This window comes from Gordionus sp. m RMFG-2023, chromosome 2, assembly GCF_954871325.1.
Source record: "Gordionus sp. m RMFG-2023 chromosome 2, tfGorSpeb1-WG-v2, whole genome shotgun sequence".
Lineage (NCBI taxonomy): Eukaryota > Metazoa > Nematomorpha > Gordioida > Chordodea > Parachordodidae > Gordionus > Gordionus sp. m RMFG-2023.
Window position 1 is genome coordinate 29,250,769 of NC_088776.1, and position 17,584 is coordinate 29,268,352.

A 17,584-nucleotide genomic window follows, 5' to 3' on the forward strand; every position below is an offset into this window, starting at 1 on the left:
AAGGGGAGGTGGAAGGGGTAAATTTTCTAATTAGGATCTCCCTTTTTTGCTACTTTATTTGTTAATTTTAATTTCTAAGTAAGGAGGGGAGTAGGAGAGTAATATCGTCACTGGCTTAGAAGATGTAGAAGTGTGTGCCTAAATATATGCGGTATTTATATATAAGAATTATAAAATATATATATAATTGCCAAACTGTAGTTATTGTTGCATAAGTATAAAAAATGTAATAAATGTTTTAATATATAGGTTTTCAGCGCATCTTGAGATACTAAATATCTGGTGCGATTTCTTGTTTTATTATCTAAGTTTAATTAAAAAATTTATTTGCGAATTGATTTTAAAATGGTCAAATTTTTATAGTTGATTTCTCAAAATAAATTATTTCAAAAAATAGGTTTAGACACTATCGTTTATACTATTTTATTTTGTATTATATGGATAAAAGTAGTTATCATTATGGGCTATTTTAAATACTAATTTGTTTGATATTTAAACTATTGAGCGTAATTTTTATTAAACTGTAAAATGGTAACGATATGGAAGTCAAATATTAAAAATTTCTCCGCCCCATAATAAATTTCGCTTTAAGGTAAAGACATAATCTCTATAATTGTTAAAAACATTCATGAGAAATAAGTAACCGGTAGTAGCGATAGCGTCGAAGCCTATGAAAGCGTAAAAGCATGTGGCGGCTCCAGTTAAAACACCCGAGAATCCAAATGGAAAAAAACCACCAACTCCCAGGTTTTGATTATCTGCTATAGTTCCAGTGGTATTCAGAGAGTCTAAGAGCTGATAATTAAGTAAGTTAAAATAATCATATTTATATTACTGCCCCTTACAGAAAGAATCATTCTCACAAGATTTTAAAAGATCCATAAACATTAATTATTTTATAAAAGATTAATTATTTAATAAAAATTGCAGATAAAGAATAAATGGAGTCATAATTATATATGAGTAAAAATCACCTTAAATGGGATAGTCATAATTAAATGAGTAAAAATCACCATAAAAAGTATATTATTTATAATATAAACAATGCACTAATATTAAATAATGTATAGTTAACCTTAGTGTCGATCTTCCAATAAGAAATGTTGCCTCTGATGACACCAGTGACGATAACGAACAAGACTACCAAAATATTGAGCATAGTAAAGATATTATTAAAGCGTGAGGAACTCTTTACACCAATAATCAATATCACTTGAATTTTTTTTAAATATAAATTTATTACTTTAAAATTTCAAAACTTGAATAAAACATTAATTTTTTAATTGCTTTTAAGATGACAAAACTCATGATTCTTTTAATTAAAATCAATTTTTTAGATATTACTAAAAACTAGATGCTACTATGATTAAATATTTATATTGATTTTTATTTACCATTTATATTTGAACCAATATCATAAAAATATCAATATTTTCGATTTAAAAAAAACTAAATTACTTTAACGAATGCGTAAGTGTATTTTGTTATTTTTATTCTCTAAAAGTTAATCCTATTTAAAATATGCATGTTTATGGGTGAATGTAGTGTTGTTAAACAGCTCCATTTAGCCGATAATAAAAGGGTTTAGCCAAAATCTTATTACTTAAGCCTCAGAATTTCGCAAATAAAAGCACAAACCTTCCTGCCATCTGTGAGCAAAATCAATAAGCTTGAGTGACTCACTTTTGGCTAAAACCTTGAGTTAACCATTTTTAAATATTGGTTAAATCGAGCAGTTTAAAATACTAACTGATGTGACTCGTTAGATATTTTAAAATCCTTTTTTAGTTGAGATAATTTAATAAAAAATAGTGTAAAATTTTAGACTATTTTTAAAAGCATTACAACAAATAAATTATATTTTAGTTCCTTTCAATTTTATTATTATGAAATTATTTATAAAATAAAAAAAATTATATAATTATACACACTATTATAAAATAAGTAGGGATGTGCCCATATTTCATCTTTTCAAAGTTACTGGCCAATAATATAAATTTCCCGATCCTGTGGCGTCTTAATTTTAAATTTAAAAAATAAGATGTTAAAAATTTAAAAAAAAACATTTTATTTTTGTAAATAAAATAGATATCTATATTTGTTTATTTTTTTAATAATGGATAATAAATAATTAATTAACATTCTACTAGTTATTTTTTGAGCATTCTGTTTTATAAGTGTGAGATAGATAATTTATTTTAAAATAATTCTTTGTTTTATTTTTTACATTAGATAAAATTTTCGTGGTATTCATTAACAAAATATGTGTCAATGGCTTCAGACTCTCTTATATGGATTTTTTTTTAAATTGGATTCGCCAAGCTTTAATTTTGCATAATGTAAAGTTTTATATGGATTTTTTTTAAATTGGATTCGCCAAGTTTTAATTTTGCATAATGTAAAGTTAACTCTATCAAATTTCTAGAGGTGAGTAATCTCAAGACATAAAACACCACTAATTGATAATAAAAATAATGATAATCTATCACAATTTATTAATATATATATGTTTCGGTGGAAGTTAATTGCATTAAAAAAACATTTGAATATAATTTCAATAGGAAAATAATTTTTTTTAGATTGATAAAAACAAATTCACCTTTATTTTGCAATATATATTTATAGTCAATTTATAATAAATATGGAACACAAATCATGCATGAGTACAAAAATAAAATTAATTTATAATTATTTTATTAAAATTATGATTGTAATCGAAAATTTGTGAATTCTTCATCTAAAAAGTAGCATTGGCTTTGCTTAGGTGGCCATTGAACTTCTCGACTTCTGTGCATCTTCATTCACGTTTTTGTTTTTGTCATTAATTTTGTTGTATCGTTTGCGATTCAAGTTCCTTTTTAGCGCCAACGTTCTAATTGGGAGCAAAATAATCTAAACCTATATTATGCACAGGAAGTTAATTCAGGGTGTTTCGGTCATTAAAAGTATAAAGCTGAGATGATTGCACTTTATTATGTTTAGGAACAACCTCTCATGTAGGTAGTAGCCCTCGTTAGGATCCTGGGCCCTAGCAGGTGCCTAAGCTCTTTAAAAAAAGCCAGGCATGAGAGCTGCGTGGCGATTAATAGTAGGAATGTATAACTAGATGGTAGCAATGGCAAATATTTAGCGAGTTTATTTGCCTCACCATTAAAGAATTCCTATTTATATTGGAAGGGGTAAGAGGATCGATCCATAAGAAATCCCAGGTTAGGAATTTCACTCCCTTCCAAGAGATCATGATAGAACCATCAGGCTGTTTACCATCGGAAAAAGGCCATTAGACCAAGGGTTGGGATGCCAGCAGATTTCAAGGCCCTGGCAATAGTATCATTGCATTCTGAATGTCTAATGAATCTGCCTCTAAAACTGCAGTGACAGAGAATACAGTGGGTATCACCATATCGTAATTGAGTCTAAGACCAATGGCGTGACGTAGCACATCGTTGCTTAGGAGCTGATCAAGATTTCGCGACGGGAAAGCCTTGAGAAATTGGTAGTCGCTACCTGTGGAAATGAAGAAGAGTGGGTAATGGTCTTCGGGGCAACGCAGTTGCCAACTAAAGGCCTATCCCAGTCCTTCTATAATGCCAATGAGGGAGGATCGACTAAAGATAGATTTCCAGAGATCAATTTCCTGCAGAAGCAAGGGGTCAGGTTGCAAGACTTAACGTTGCAACTTTTAAGGATTCATATACTAGGCAAAATATTGCTGATATTAACAAAATGACGACCTTGGAGTATTAGTAAAATCCATGCCATTGCACGTGACAATGAACCAAATATAAAATCTGGTTGCAATCTAAGTAATTAAATTTTATATATGTATACAAACCTTATTTAGGTAATCATTCAAATGTTTCTTTCATTTTTGCCCACTCCCTATAATTAGTAGTAAAAGAAGGAGTTTTTACATAACGAGCTATTATTGATAAGTTATCTCGAGCGAGAAAAATTACTGGTCATTTTAATCATTCATCTATTGCTAACAATGTACTCAAAATTTAAAAGCAATTACACCCATCCATAAACTTATTCAAGATTTGACACAAGGTGGGATTCAACTTTATATGCTAAAAAGATTCTTGGAGCAAAAAAGATCTTGCTTTTATTTATTGCAGCAATTTTACCCTCGATATCTTACCAACAAATGAATGGTTCTTAGCAACAAAAGTAAATCTGGCTCTATTAATTCAATGCAACCTTTAGCATAGTTATTCCATTCATATAATTACTTAAAAAAGAGGTTGCTAGTCATGTTTAGTTGGATAAAGATATCCAAACTATGAAGGATGCTATGCAAAAAGATCTTAACAAACGTTTTTTCTAAATTTATAATGAAAAAAATATACTTCATAGCAACAGTTTTGGATCCCGATTTAAAACAATTTTTTTCAATTCGATCAAATCTTAAAGACAAAAGTATTTCAGAATGGTTTATCAGTAACCATTGTGAGAAAATTAATTCATCTAGCCTATAAATGAAACAATTTTTCCCAAAAATTGTTAATTTATATCAGTTTTTATAACGCTTTTTGAAATAAATTAAAAAAATACATAAAATGTTTCGGTTAAAATTGTCTGAATTTTATAGAGTAGGTGGTCTAGACATGCTGTAATACATTTCCGATAAAAACATATTTTTTAAATTAAAAAACGCACTCAGTATATTATATAAATTTGAGATTCTGAATCCCCATGGATTCCATATCCCAAATATATAACTGTATAATATTTATTATTTTATATTAATAAAAGGAGCCAAATTTAATTTACTCGTAATGTTTTAAAAAATGTAATATTTTATTTAATCACATTCATAGATTCTGAATCCCCATGGATTCCATATCCCAAATATATAACTGTATAATATTTATTATTTTATATTAATAAAAGGAGCCAAAATTTAATTTACTCGTAATGTTTTAAAAAATGTAATATTTTATTTAATCACATTCATCTAGTGTTGATAAACGGTTTAATTTCGTCGATTTATAAAATAGGCCAACTCAAGATTTTAGTCAAAAGAAAACTACCAAAATTTAAAGATTTTGCCCACATATTACAGAAAGTTTAGGATCTATTGGCAAAATTTCGACTTATGTAATTATATTTCGGCTAAGTTATTAATTTAACTGTTTTTAAAAATAGGACAAATTGAGCATTTTGGCAGCCTTATATTCATTTTAAAACATTGCCCATATTTTTTTTAAATGAAATGATTGACTTTTGAAGAATTAAAAACATTATACACTTAATCATTCGTGAAAGTTGGTTGGTTTTTTTATTTTAAAATATTGATATTTTCATAGAAGATAAATGGTAGAAACTAATATACTTGTTTTCCATTCAAAAAAGGAAAAGACCCAAAGGCTTAGGAAAAATTCCGATCAAAAAAGGAAAAGTGTCAATCATAAAAGGAAAAATTTCAAAGGCTAAGGAAAAAGTTCGAGCAAAAAAAGAAAAGGTCCGAACAAGAGGAAAAGTGTCAATTAAATAATTTCAACAATTCGTTGCCAGAGGATTATACTATTCTATGTCAACTTTCTGAAAAAAATGATTTATTTCACAAAATAGATTTCAGGGGATTCCCAGGATTGAATTGTACTATAAGCTTTTTAGTGTTTTATTAAGGATTATAATATTACATATCCATCCAACTAATAGGATTGATAAAACTAAACTAACCATAATGTTCATTTCATCACTAATGAAATTAGCTTAATATTAGGGGTGTACCGATATGGCTATTTGGAGGCCGATCCGATATTTCCATTATTAAATTGATATCGGCCGATTACCGATCCGATATCATATCTAATTTTGTATTCTGTAAAGATATCAATGGTTTTAATTTTTAATATACTTTATATTAGTATAACATCTATAATTTAACTCTACCATAACTTATGTCATTTAAATATATTATAATGATCAGTTATAGTTTATATTCAATTCAATTGCAATTCTAAAAGTATATAAAATATTTTTATTGTTAAATCACTTTTATATAATAAGTAATACATTAATCTATATACATAATAAGTAATAAACAAATTTATATGAAATTTAAAATAAATATTTATAATAATATTTAACATTTATCGAAGATTTCCTTTTAGAAATACCAAAATTTCCAATTTATCAGAGGTCAGCCTGCGGCGATGGTAACTGTCAATATCACCAGCTTCACTAAAAACTGCTGAAGAGATTATCGCACACTTTTATAAACAGAATGCGCAAAAAAATAACAATATGGCAGAATGTTTATTAATTAATTATTATTATTAAAAAAATATACATAAAATGGATTTCGATTTTTTTATAAAAATAAATGATCTTAGATTAACATTTTTAAAAATTTTACATTTTATTTTTGTTAAAGAGGCCAATTTATATCGGATCAGAAAATTTTATAATATAAGCCGATAACTGATATTTTAAAATGGGTGAAATATCGCGATCCGATAAAAAGTATCAGTATATCCCTACTTAATAAATTTAGGAATATAAAAAAGGATAAATAGACTCAAGTCAATGCTCCAGGATTTATTAGAATTATGTTTTATCTTTAATAAAAAAAAATTAAAAAATTTTTTACATTTTAAATTCTTCAAACATTATGCTACATTTATGTCATATAATTATAATAATTAACATTTGAAATTATCAGTTAAAATTTCTTTTTGGAGACATATTTAAGAAAAAATGCTAATTTTACATGGATATAGGATAATAAAACATGAATTTTGAATTTGAAATATTATTTTAATACATTTTTATTATCTCCAGGACATAAGCATTTACGAATTTTTTGCAATTTAAATAGATTAGTGCTGTAAAGTGTTACTAACGGCGTCACCTTTTCAAAAAAAACGCCATTATAACCTTCTTCTAGAGGTAACGAGTTTTTTTTCTAAGTAACGATAAGGCAAAATACTTCAAATTTTTCTTAAAAAATATGGAAAAAACATATTTTCTTGTATTATAATATTGCTTTTATTTATTTTTTCAATTTTATAAATAATTTAAGCCTAGTTTTTAATTTATATCAACCAGATTCCTTGATTTTTATTTAAATTTTCAGTCAAGATTGTTATTCTAATTAATATTGAATCAATAAATATAGGTAAATTTATATTCTTATTTATATTATAATTTATTTTATAAAGAATATTATGTCTATTGTACATTTTCTTCAAATGAAGATGAGTTAAGCCTGCCTTGGTTCCAATATGAAACATTTTTTACACCAATAAAGAATAAGGATACAAATGTTACACTTTGTAAGAGTAAATTATGTCCCAACAAAAATTGTATCCTCAATTTTGGAATAAACTTGGCATCCTCCAAACTGTGAAGCCATTTTTAAGGAAAAACTGGGATAACTGATTAAACTGTTTATAACAAGATGGAACTCTTTCTATAACTCTGTGAAATTAATAATTCTACTTAAAGAGAATGGCTATAAATTTAACGAATCTTGTGATAAATCCAAATTAAAGATTTTCAGATAGTGACAAGTCGTTCATTGATGAATATTGTATGACTATATATATGATTTTATAGGTTGTGGAACCTGTTACTATAGCTCTTTCAATTTTAAAGAAAGAAAAAATGCATTTGGGAAATGTCACTTCCAAGATAACTAATGTAATATTTAAAAAATGGCTTTGAATAATTTCATTTTGTAAGCCACTTATGCAATCCTGCAAGACAAATATAAAAAGTATATATTTTGATAATATTTTATTTCAATTAATATATTACCAGCAATAATTCACCCGCTATTTAAATCAGATTGGCCAGCGGCAGAAGGAAGCTAGAGCTTATTTCCTGTTTAAGAAAAGATTTTGACAAAATAAAGGCAAATTTCATTCTTAAAAAAACATACATACAGATTATTTTCTAATAAAGATTTTAAAAAATTGGGTGAGGATCTAATGAAGATTCTTTTGACGATGAACTAAGCTTTTTTCAAAATAAAGGTTATTCTTTAATTTTAAATAAATTCCTCCAATAAAATATTTTATTTATCCAATGTAATACAACCCACCCATCCTCTGCGCCTCTTGAACGGTTTAGCACAGCGAAAGATGTGTTGAGTATTAAGCACTCTTGTTTATCTGATCCAAATTTTTAAAATCAATTGTTGTTAAAAATAAATAAAAAATTATTACAAAAATATCTTATCTTATAATATATTATTTATAAATTATATATAAAGATAATTATTTTAAAAAAATATCTTATTAATTATATATTATTTTTTGCATAATGTTATTTATAATATATACATGAAAAAAATATTTTTTTTTTTTATATAATATTTAATTTTTTACAGTAACGCGTTTCTTACTAAAATTTAAAAATTTTATTCTATGTCCACATCTAGAAAAATTTTGCAATTTTCTGGAAAACTATATTTGCGTTATATATGAAAATTGGTTCATATATTATTTTGTATGTGATCTTTAGAATAAAAAAAAACCAAATTTCTAACTCCTACCGTTATGAAAATATGAAGACTATTTTTTAAAAACGCTCACCTTAAAAGCTGTAAAATATGGGTGGAGAAAGGATAGTATAATCCTTAGGCGACGAATTGAAGAGAAATAATTTGATATGCAAAAAATATTAGTAAAAAAATTTCGATTGACAAAGAAAAATAAAAATTAAGTGAAATAAAAAATGAGAAAAAAATTATAAAAAGTTAGAAAAATTGTAGAAAAGAAAAAGGAATCGTTAAAAATAACATAAAAATAGAGAAGTGAAGAAAAATAACAGGGAAAATAAATATTATTCTTAAAGCTAAAAAAGAATGATAATGAGAAGAAAAAAAAATTAAGAAAGAATGATAATGAGAAGAAAAAAAAATTAAGAAAGAATGATAATGAGAAGAGAAAAAAATAAGAAAGATTTTTTAGAAAAAATTAAAAATGAATCGACACTTTTCGTTTTTTGATCGGATTTTTCCTAAGCCTTTGAGATTTTTATGATTGGACCTTTTCCTTTTTTGTTTGATACTTTTCCTTTTTTGATAAGACTCTTTCCTGTGTTTGGTAATTCTCCTTTTTGGATTGGATACTTTTCCTTTTTTCGGATAGGAAATCCTGTAAATATAGGATCGGTTTTATAGTAATATCAAATCGATAAAGAATTTGTGGATTGGCATTGCCTTACATATAGTAAGATATAATAAAATGAGGGATAATATAAAACTGATTTAAATCGTAATTTTTATTAAGATTTAATGTCAATTATTAAAGTATAAGAAATTTTCTGTTAAATTTATATATCATTACTGGTAGAAAAAATGGTGATCCCTAAAGCTAAAAAGTCAGGATACTCTGACAATTGAGGTATATTAAGAGGAACTAATTTGATCATTGCTTCTGATATTCTATTGTAGGCTAGTCCATCTAAAGTAGCGCTCCAAGCTCTAGCTACACTTGCAGCGCCTATTACCAAAATAAAATTATAATTTAACTATTTCTATAGTGTTAAATGTAATGAAAGAAAATACAAAACAAATATTGTTTAAAGGAATATTATTATAAATGACAATTAATATTACATTTACTACATTGTACTTTAAATAAAATTTATAAAATTTTCCATGATAGATGGATATTAATAATTACTTACCAATCATATATTCAAGTATAAGAGTCCAACCAATAATAAAAGCCCATATTTCTCCCACAGTTACGTAACTATAAACGTAAGCCGAACCCGTTTTGGGTACTCTTGAGCCGAATTCGGCATAGCATAAACCTGACAAAATAAAAATTAAAGAAATGTATTAGCTAATATATTAACCAACTACTTTTTCATGAAATTTTTAATATTCAAAAATATAACCTGCGAAAACAGATGCTATCGCCGCGATGAGAAAGGAAAATATGACAGCAGGCCCTGCTACCGTTTTGGCCACTTGACCAGCAACCACGTATATACCCGCACCTAAAGTGCTGCCTATTCCTGTTTATAAACAAAAAATATATGATGAATTCAATCTTCTATCAAAGAAAAAAAAAATTAATAAAATATTTCCTTTTTATTATAGTAAAAAATTAAAACATTCTTCAAAATTAAAAAAAAGTGAAATCATAGATAAATTATAATGACTAATCTAGTTTATAAATCAGTTTTTTTCCTATCAAAGATTGATCTTTTACATCATATTATTCGATACGTGTTCAATTCATTCTTTTCATAGTCTAAATAAAATGTTTAGAATTTTCGAGTATGGAGTGTTGAGGTTTTCCCACTATATTTATTGTTTTATTATGCCTATGAATTAATACTGTTAATGGATAATGATCTTATTTTGATTTTAATTACATCTATATATATATATATATACAATTTTAAAATAAGATAATTTTTTGAAATGATTTTTAGATAAATAATTTCGAATACATTTGATCAAATGAAAAGTTGGTTAAGAATAGGGCTGTGCCGATATTAAATATCGGATCGGTCCCGATATTTGGCGTTTTTCAAAAATATCGGATCGGCCCGATACCTGTAAAAAACCCGATCCGATCCGATCCTTTTACTAAAAATGCAATTCTTATAAAACTTTTGAGTAATGAAACTTTGAATTATTATTTTTTAATAAAAAAAATTTTTTTTAAATATTTAAAAAAAAAATAAATTTTTCCGAGTTTCTATTTTACATTAATAATATTTTATAAATATTTTTTTTTAAACAATGCAAATGTTGGTTAGGGTACCTTTTCAGGGGCAATTATTTTTGTTATTTTTTTATGTTATTTTTTAATGTTATTTTTTATTTTTTTTATGCGATTTTTTGTTATTTTTTTATGCGATTTTTTTTTATGTAATTTTTTTATGAAAGCTATTGTTTTTATGTTATTTTTTTATTTAAGATATTTTAAAATAATTTTTTCTAAAATTTAAAATTCGTACAATTATTTAAAGGAAGTGATGGGGGCAAATAAGGGGGAAAGATTTTTGGTAAACGAAACTTTCCATTTTTAATTTTTTTTTTGGTATAAATCTTTTTTTGGTTCCCTTTTTTTTAGTTCCAATATATATTATATAATTCCTTCCATTTTTTTTTAAATGAATATTTTTGAAGTTGGTGTTTATACTCAAAATGATGAGAAAGCTTATGATTTTTGTCTAAATAATCAATTTATACCGCCTGGAATACAACATACCTGTTGCAATTCCGTAATGCGGGTTGAAAAAAACAATAAGAGTTTACGATATCGATGCAGTAGGTGTCGTAGATCGTATTCAATATGGAAAGGTAATATTAATATATATATCATAAATGACGAATTTTTAGATTCCATTTTTGAAGGAATTCATGATGTTGGGAGATTTTTAAGACTAGTGTACTTGTACATAAGTACCAATTCTTTAAAAAATATTAAACAAAATTATTTTTAGGCCGTTATAAAATTTTAACTGCTTCGAAAGAGTTAGATTATGATAAGAAGGCAATTTCAAGATGGTAATCTAAAGTATAATATGGTTTTTTACTTCACTTATATAGGTTTAAAAAATTTCGAAAGGTATGTGGATTCCATATAGCCTCGAATCATTCAAAGATCGGGGGGCCTGGCCACGTTATTGAAATTGATGAAACTCATGTATGGAAGCGTAAATATAACCGTGGTCGGCATTTGACTTCCGAGGCTATATGGATTATTGGTGGTATATGTCGGGAAACAAATGAGATATTTTTAAGTGCCACCACAACAAGAGATCAAGATACCACCTATCGTGTGGTTAAAGATAATGTTATGCAAGATTCCACGATAATGACTGACTCGTGGTTAGGGTATGTGAATTTATTTTTTCAATAAAGCAAAAGTGGTGATAAATGTAAATATATTTATCTTAGATATAATCGGCTAGAAAGTTCAAACTATTTCCACTATCGGATCAACCATTCGCAAAATTTTGTTGATCCAAATGACAGATCGATCCACACTCAAAAAGTCGAGAGGCTGTGGCGGGATCTAAAGGCAAATTATAAAAGACATGGGGATCGGGATAATATTCATGAATATCTTCTTGAATATAGATATTTTCGAAAATATAGATTATTAAATCGTTTTGATGTTTTTATTCATTTTATTAATGATTGTATAAATTTTAATAGTATATTTCAATTTAATGAATAAATTATTTCGATTGTTATGCTTAAATTTTATTTATTTTTGGAATCTTCCTTTAATTATTGTGTTATCACTAAAAAAAATTAAATTCTTTATACAAATTTTAGAAAAAATTATTCATATTAAGTTTGTATAGAAGGAATCGGTTAGGTACCTTTTCAGGGGCAATTATTTTTGTTATTTTTTAATGTTATTTTTTGTTATTTTTTTATGCGATTTTTTGTTATTTTTTTATGCGATTTTTTTTATGTAATTTTTTTATGAAAACTATTGTTTTTATGTTATTTTTTTATGATTGGTTCATTTTCTTATTGGTTAATTTTTTATTTAAGGTATTTTTAAATTAATATATCTTTTTTTATTTAAGATATTTTAAAATAATTTTTTCTAAAATTTAAAATTCGTACAATTATTTAAAGAAAGTGATGGGGGCAAATAAGGGGGAAGGCTAGGGGTAAGGGGTAAAATTATTAGATTATGTACAATGCGGGTAGGTTTGAGGTTAAATTTTTGATAGATGAAACTTCGCTATTTAAAATTTATTTGGTTGATTCTTTCTATACAAACTTAATATGATTCCTTCTATACAAACTTAATATGATTCCCTCTATACAAACTTAATATGATTCCTTTTATACAAACTTAATATGATTCCTTCTATATAAACTTAATATGATTCCTTCTATACAAACTTAATATGATTCCTTCTATACAAACTTAATATGAATAATTTTTTCTAAAATTTGTATAAAGAATTTAATTTTTTTAGTGATAACACTATAATTAAAGGAAGATTCCAAAAATAAATAAAATTTAAGCATAACAATCGAAATAATTTATTCATTAAATTGGAATATACTATTAAAATTTATACAATCATTAATAAAATGAATAAAAACATCAAAACGATTTAATAATCTATATTTTCGAAAATATCTATATTCAAGAAGATATTCATGAATATTATCCCGATCCCCATGTCTTTTATAATTTGCCTTTAGATCCCGCCACAGCCTCTCGACTTTTTGAGTGTGGATCGATCTGTCATTTGGATCAACAAAATTTTGCGAATGGTTGATCCGATAGTGGAAATAGTTTGAACTTTCTAGCCGATTATATCTAAGATAAATATATTTACATTTATCACCACTTTTGCTTTATTGAAAAAATAAATTCACATACCCTAACCACGAGTCAGTCATTATCGTGGAATCTTGCATAACATTATTTTTAACCACACGATAGGTGGTATCTTGATCTCTTGTTGTGGTGGCACTTAAAAATATCTCATTTGTTTCCCGACATATACCACCAATAATCCATATAGCCTCGGAAGTCAAATGCCGACCACGGTTATATTTACGCTTCCATACATGAGTTTCATCAATTTCAATAACGTGGCCAGGCCCCCCGATCTTTGAATGATTCGAGGCTATATGGAATCCACATACCTTTCGAAATTTTTTAAACCTATATAAGTGAAGTAAAAAACCATATTATACTTTAGATTACCATCTTGAAATTGCCTTCTTATCATAATCTAACTCTTTCGAAGCAGTTAAAATTTTATAACGGCCTAAAAATAATTTTGTTTAATATTTTTTAAAGAATTGGTACTTATGTACAAGTACACTAGTCTTAAAAATCTCCCAACATCATGAATTCCTTCAAAAATGGAATCTAAAAATTCGTCATTTATGATATATATATATTAATATTACCATTCCATATTGAATACGATCTACGACACCTACTGCATCGATATCGTAAACTCTTATTGTTTTTTTCAACCCGCATTACGGAATTGCAACAGGTATGTTGTATTCCAGGCGGTATAAATTGATTATTTAGACAAAAATCATAAGCTTTCTCATCATTTTGAGTATAAACACCAACTTCAAAATTATTCATTTTAAAAAAAATGGAAGGAATTATATAATATATATTGGAACTAAAAAAAAGGGAACCAAAAAAAGATTTATACCAAAAAAAAAATTAAAAATGGAAAGTTTCGTCTACCAAAAATCTTACCCCTAGCCTTCCCCCTTATTTGCCCCCATCACTTCCTTTAAATAATTGTACGAATTTTAAATTTTAGAAAAAATTATTTTAAAATATCTTAAATAAAAAATTAACCAATAAGAAAATGAACCAATCATAAAAAAATAACATAAAAACAATAGCTTTCATAAAAAAATTATATAAAAAAAAAATCGCATAAAAAAATAACAAAAAATCGCATAAAAAAATAACAAAAAATCGCATAAAAAAATAACAAAAAATCGCATAAAAAAATAACAAAAAATCGCATAAAAAAATAACAAAAAATAACATAAAAAAATAACAAAAATAATTGTCCCTGAAAAGGTACCCTAACCCAAATGTTATTTATTTTTTTAAATAGATTCTAAAAGTTTTTTTATAAAAATAGAAAGGAACACCCAAAGTTTTATTTATTTTTAATTTTTTAAAAAAATAACACCAATTTTATTATTTATACTTTAAATAAAAATTATTTTAAATATGGTTTCTGAATTATGGAAATATTTTGATAAAGATGAAGGTAATTTTGCAAAATGCGTCATCTGCGGAATTCTAATTTCACGGGGAGGAATACTGAAAAATTCGTTCAATACAACTAACATTAGGAAACATCTGAAGCGTTGCCATCAAAAGGAACTCGAAGAGCTAACACAAAAAGAACGAGAAATATTAGAAAAAACAAATCAAATTTTAAAAAAAAGAGCCCTGAAAGTCAGCCAACAATATCAGCCATTCTTAATAAAACTAATATTTGGAAACATTCTGATCCTAAATCAATAATAATTTCTAAATTTATAGGGGAAATGATAGCGTGTGACCACCAGCCGATTTCTATCTTGGAGGATATAGGCTTTAAAAGGCTTTTACATCATTTATGTCCAAATTACAAAATTCCCAATAGAAAGTATTTTTCGCAAGGAGTTATTCCGGATATATATGAAAAACTCTCCGAAAAAATTCGTAAAGAAATTTTGGTTGACGATTCTTTTTTATCCTTTACGGTAGATACAGGTGGCGATTCTCACATCTCATTAACATGCCACTATATAAACCAAAATTTTCAACAAATTAATAGAGTTCTAAATGTTAAAACATTTAATGAGTCGCATACAGCAATAAATATTGCTCAAATTTTAGATGAAATTATTAATTATTGGGGTATAAAGAAAAATAAAATACACCTAATCATTAGAGATAATGCACCCAATATAACTTTGGCCATGAAAAATGGGAAATTTCAAAGCGTTTCGTGTTTTGCACATAGTTTGCAATTGGTTGCACAGGCAGCAATTTTATCACAGAGATCTATTATTGACATGCTTGCCCGGGTTAGAAAAATAGTAGGACATAAACATTCTTCTATTGCACAAAATTGTCTAAAAGAAATCCAAATTCGATTAAGTCTAGCCCAGCACAAATTAATCCAGGATGTGCCCACCCGTTGGGATTCTACCTATTATATGCTCGAAAGATTGATAGAACAAAAAAGGGCGGTACAGCTGTTCATTATCGATAATCCTAATTTGGGAAATCTCTCATTATATGAGTGGGAATTAGCAGAAAGGTTGATGTTCTTGAACCAATTCAGAGAGTAACAAAAGAAATAAGTACGGAATCATGTTCAATTATCAATGTTATACCCTTTGTTGAAATTCTGAAAAGTGAATTAACAATTAATGGGGACACAGATAGAGGTGTGCAGACTATGAAGAATACCACTAATAATCAATTAACAACTCGGTTTTTTGATATTTATGATGATGACAATTATGTTGTCGCAACATTACTTGATCCTCGATATAAGGATTTCTTTTTGCCAAAAAACATATCATACATAGAAAAGCTCAGGACTGCATGTTAGTCTTTTTTTAAAGGTGATGATAATGTTCAACTTCCAATTTCTAATAAAGATTCGCCAGGTTTTATATTTTTTAAAATAAATTTAGATTTTATTGTTAACTTAGGTAATGACAATGAGAAAAATGTTCCACATAACATTAAAAAATGCAAATTTAATTTAAGGGATGCTTATAAATTGAAAATCAAAGAAAAACTAGTAATAAATGAAATCGATAGTAATGTAAATGATGACCTGCCATACCTAATAGAAATCAAGGAATATTTAAAAGAATCTTTATATATAGAAAGTATAACAACATATTTTTCATATTAATTTAAATATTGCTTGGTTGGGCTATGATTGACCCATTTGTTTGGGTGATTTTTCAAAATCAACAAAAGATTGGGTTTGTATGAAACCCACTATTTTATAAATGCTAATTTTATATTTGTGTTATTTATTTAGAAAACTCGAATAACATTGATGATATTGATATTATATCCCCAGTGAATCCACTTGAATATTGGAGAGTTAATGCTGTAAAATATCCAACTTTATCAACACTTGCACGTAAATTTTTGGCTCCTCCAGCAACAAGTGTCCCATCTGAGTCTGCCTTCAGTACGGCAGGGGATATTGATAGTCCTCATCGTAGAAGCCTACTGCCTGAAAATCTAGAGGCTCTTATATTTATTTAAAAAAATCTAATATATTATAATTTTATATATTAAATATTACAATTTTATAAACCAACATAAAATGGATATATTATTATATATTTTTTTTAAAATTATTGTTGAAATAAAAAAATTAAATTATGCATAATTCTTTTATGCATAAAAAATATTGATTTATTAATTACATTTGGTTCAAAGAGGGGTGGTGAAAAATTAATATAAATATCGGATCGGTATCGGATCGGTTTTGAACCAATATCGGATCGGATCGGTGAAAAATATGTGGATCGGCACAGCCCTAGTTAAGAATTACATAAGACACTCAAAAGGAAGAACAAATTAAATAATTAACTATTAGATTAAATATTTTTGAATAATGAAGGCCACACAATTGTGGTCATCTAATATAAGTAGTATTAATACTTATTACTTATTAGATGATAAGACAATCATTTCAAACAATTACCTAGATAAATGAGAGGGGAGAGGTTAAACTAATTAATTAAACTTTTAATATATTAATAAGTGTTGCAGTTAATGGAATTTGGAAACGATCGTTTGCGAATTAATTATAAGAACTCAAGCTTTTTTAAAAAAATATTATTATCAATTTAATAATTATAATGCAAAAAAAATCGAAAATTTAAACATCATACATTTTTTATTTATCATAACTTTAGGAAAAATATTTTCAGAATTTTAAAGTTAAAATATTAAATTAATTAATTAACCTTGGAGCAGTATGATGCAAGTGTTCAAAAATTTTAAATAAATTTATTTTATTTTAATCTTATACAATTTTTTGCGACGTTTCATAAAAAAATGGTAAGTTATAAACAAGAACATAATGGAGCGATTAAACA

General features: G+C 26.4%; 2 protein-coding genes across 2 annotated transcripts in view; one reads left to right on the forward strand and one right to left on the reverse strand.

Annotated features, from left to right (window-relative positions):
- Nucleotides 1–17,584, reverse strand: part of LOC135925265 (high affinity cationic amino acid transporter 1-like) — a 65,772-nt gene that overhangs the window by 25,641 nt on the left and 22,547 nt on the right. The window contains exons 3-7 of the mRNA XM_065460501.1: nucleotides 9,865–9,984; nucleotides 9,649–9,777; nucleotides 9,306–9,461; nucleotides 1,076–1,212; nucleotides 645–795 (exon numbers count right to left, since the gene is read on the reverse strand). Of these exons, the coding sequence (XP_065316573.1) occupies nucleotides 645–795; nucleotides 1,076–1,212; nucleotides 9,306–9,461; nucleotides 9,649–9,777; nucleotides 9,865–9,984 (693 nt within the window). The remainder of the gene's footprint in view (nucleotides 1–644; nucleotides 796–1,075; nucleotides 1,213–9,305; nucleotides 9,462–9,648; nucleotides 9,778–9,864; nucleotides 9,985–17,584) is intronic.
- On the forward strand, nucleotides 11,095–12,537 carry LOC135925407 (uncharacterized). Its single transcript, XM_065460708.1, has 6 exons — nucleotides 11,095–11,284; nucleotides 11,324–11,386; nucleotides 11,428–11,491; nucleotides 11,534–11,821; nucleotides 11,885–12,104; nucleotides 12,529–12,537. Exons 1-6 carry the CDS (start codon nucleotides 11,095–11,097, stop codon nucleotides 12,535–12,537), a joined length of 834 nt encoding a protein of 277 aa, XP_065316780.1.

Coding starts and splice junctions, on each gene's coding strand:
- LOC135925407 (XM_065460708.1), top strand. CDS start 11,095: ATGAATATTTTTGAAGTTGGTGTTTATACTCAAAATGATGAGAAAGCT. Junction 11,285..11,323: donor ATCGTATTCAATATGGAAAG/GTAATATTAATA, acceptor ACGAATTTTTAG/ATTCCATTTTTGAAGGAATT. Junction 11,492..11,533: donor AAGAAGGCAATTTCAAGATG/GTAATCTAAAGT, acceptor TCACTTATATAG/GTTTAAAAAATTTCGAAAGG.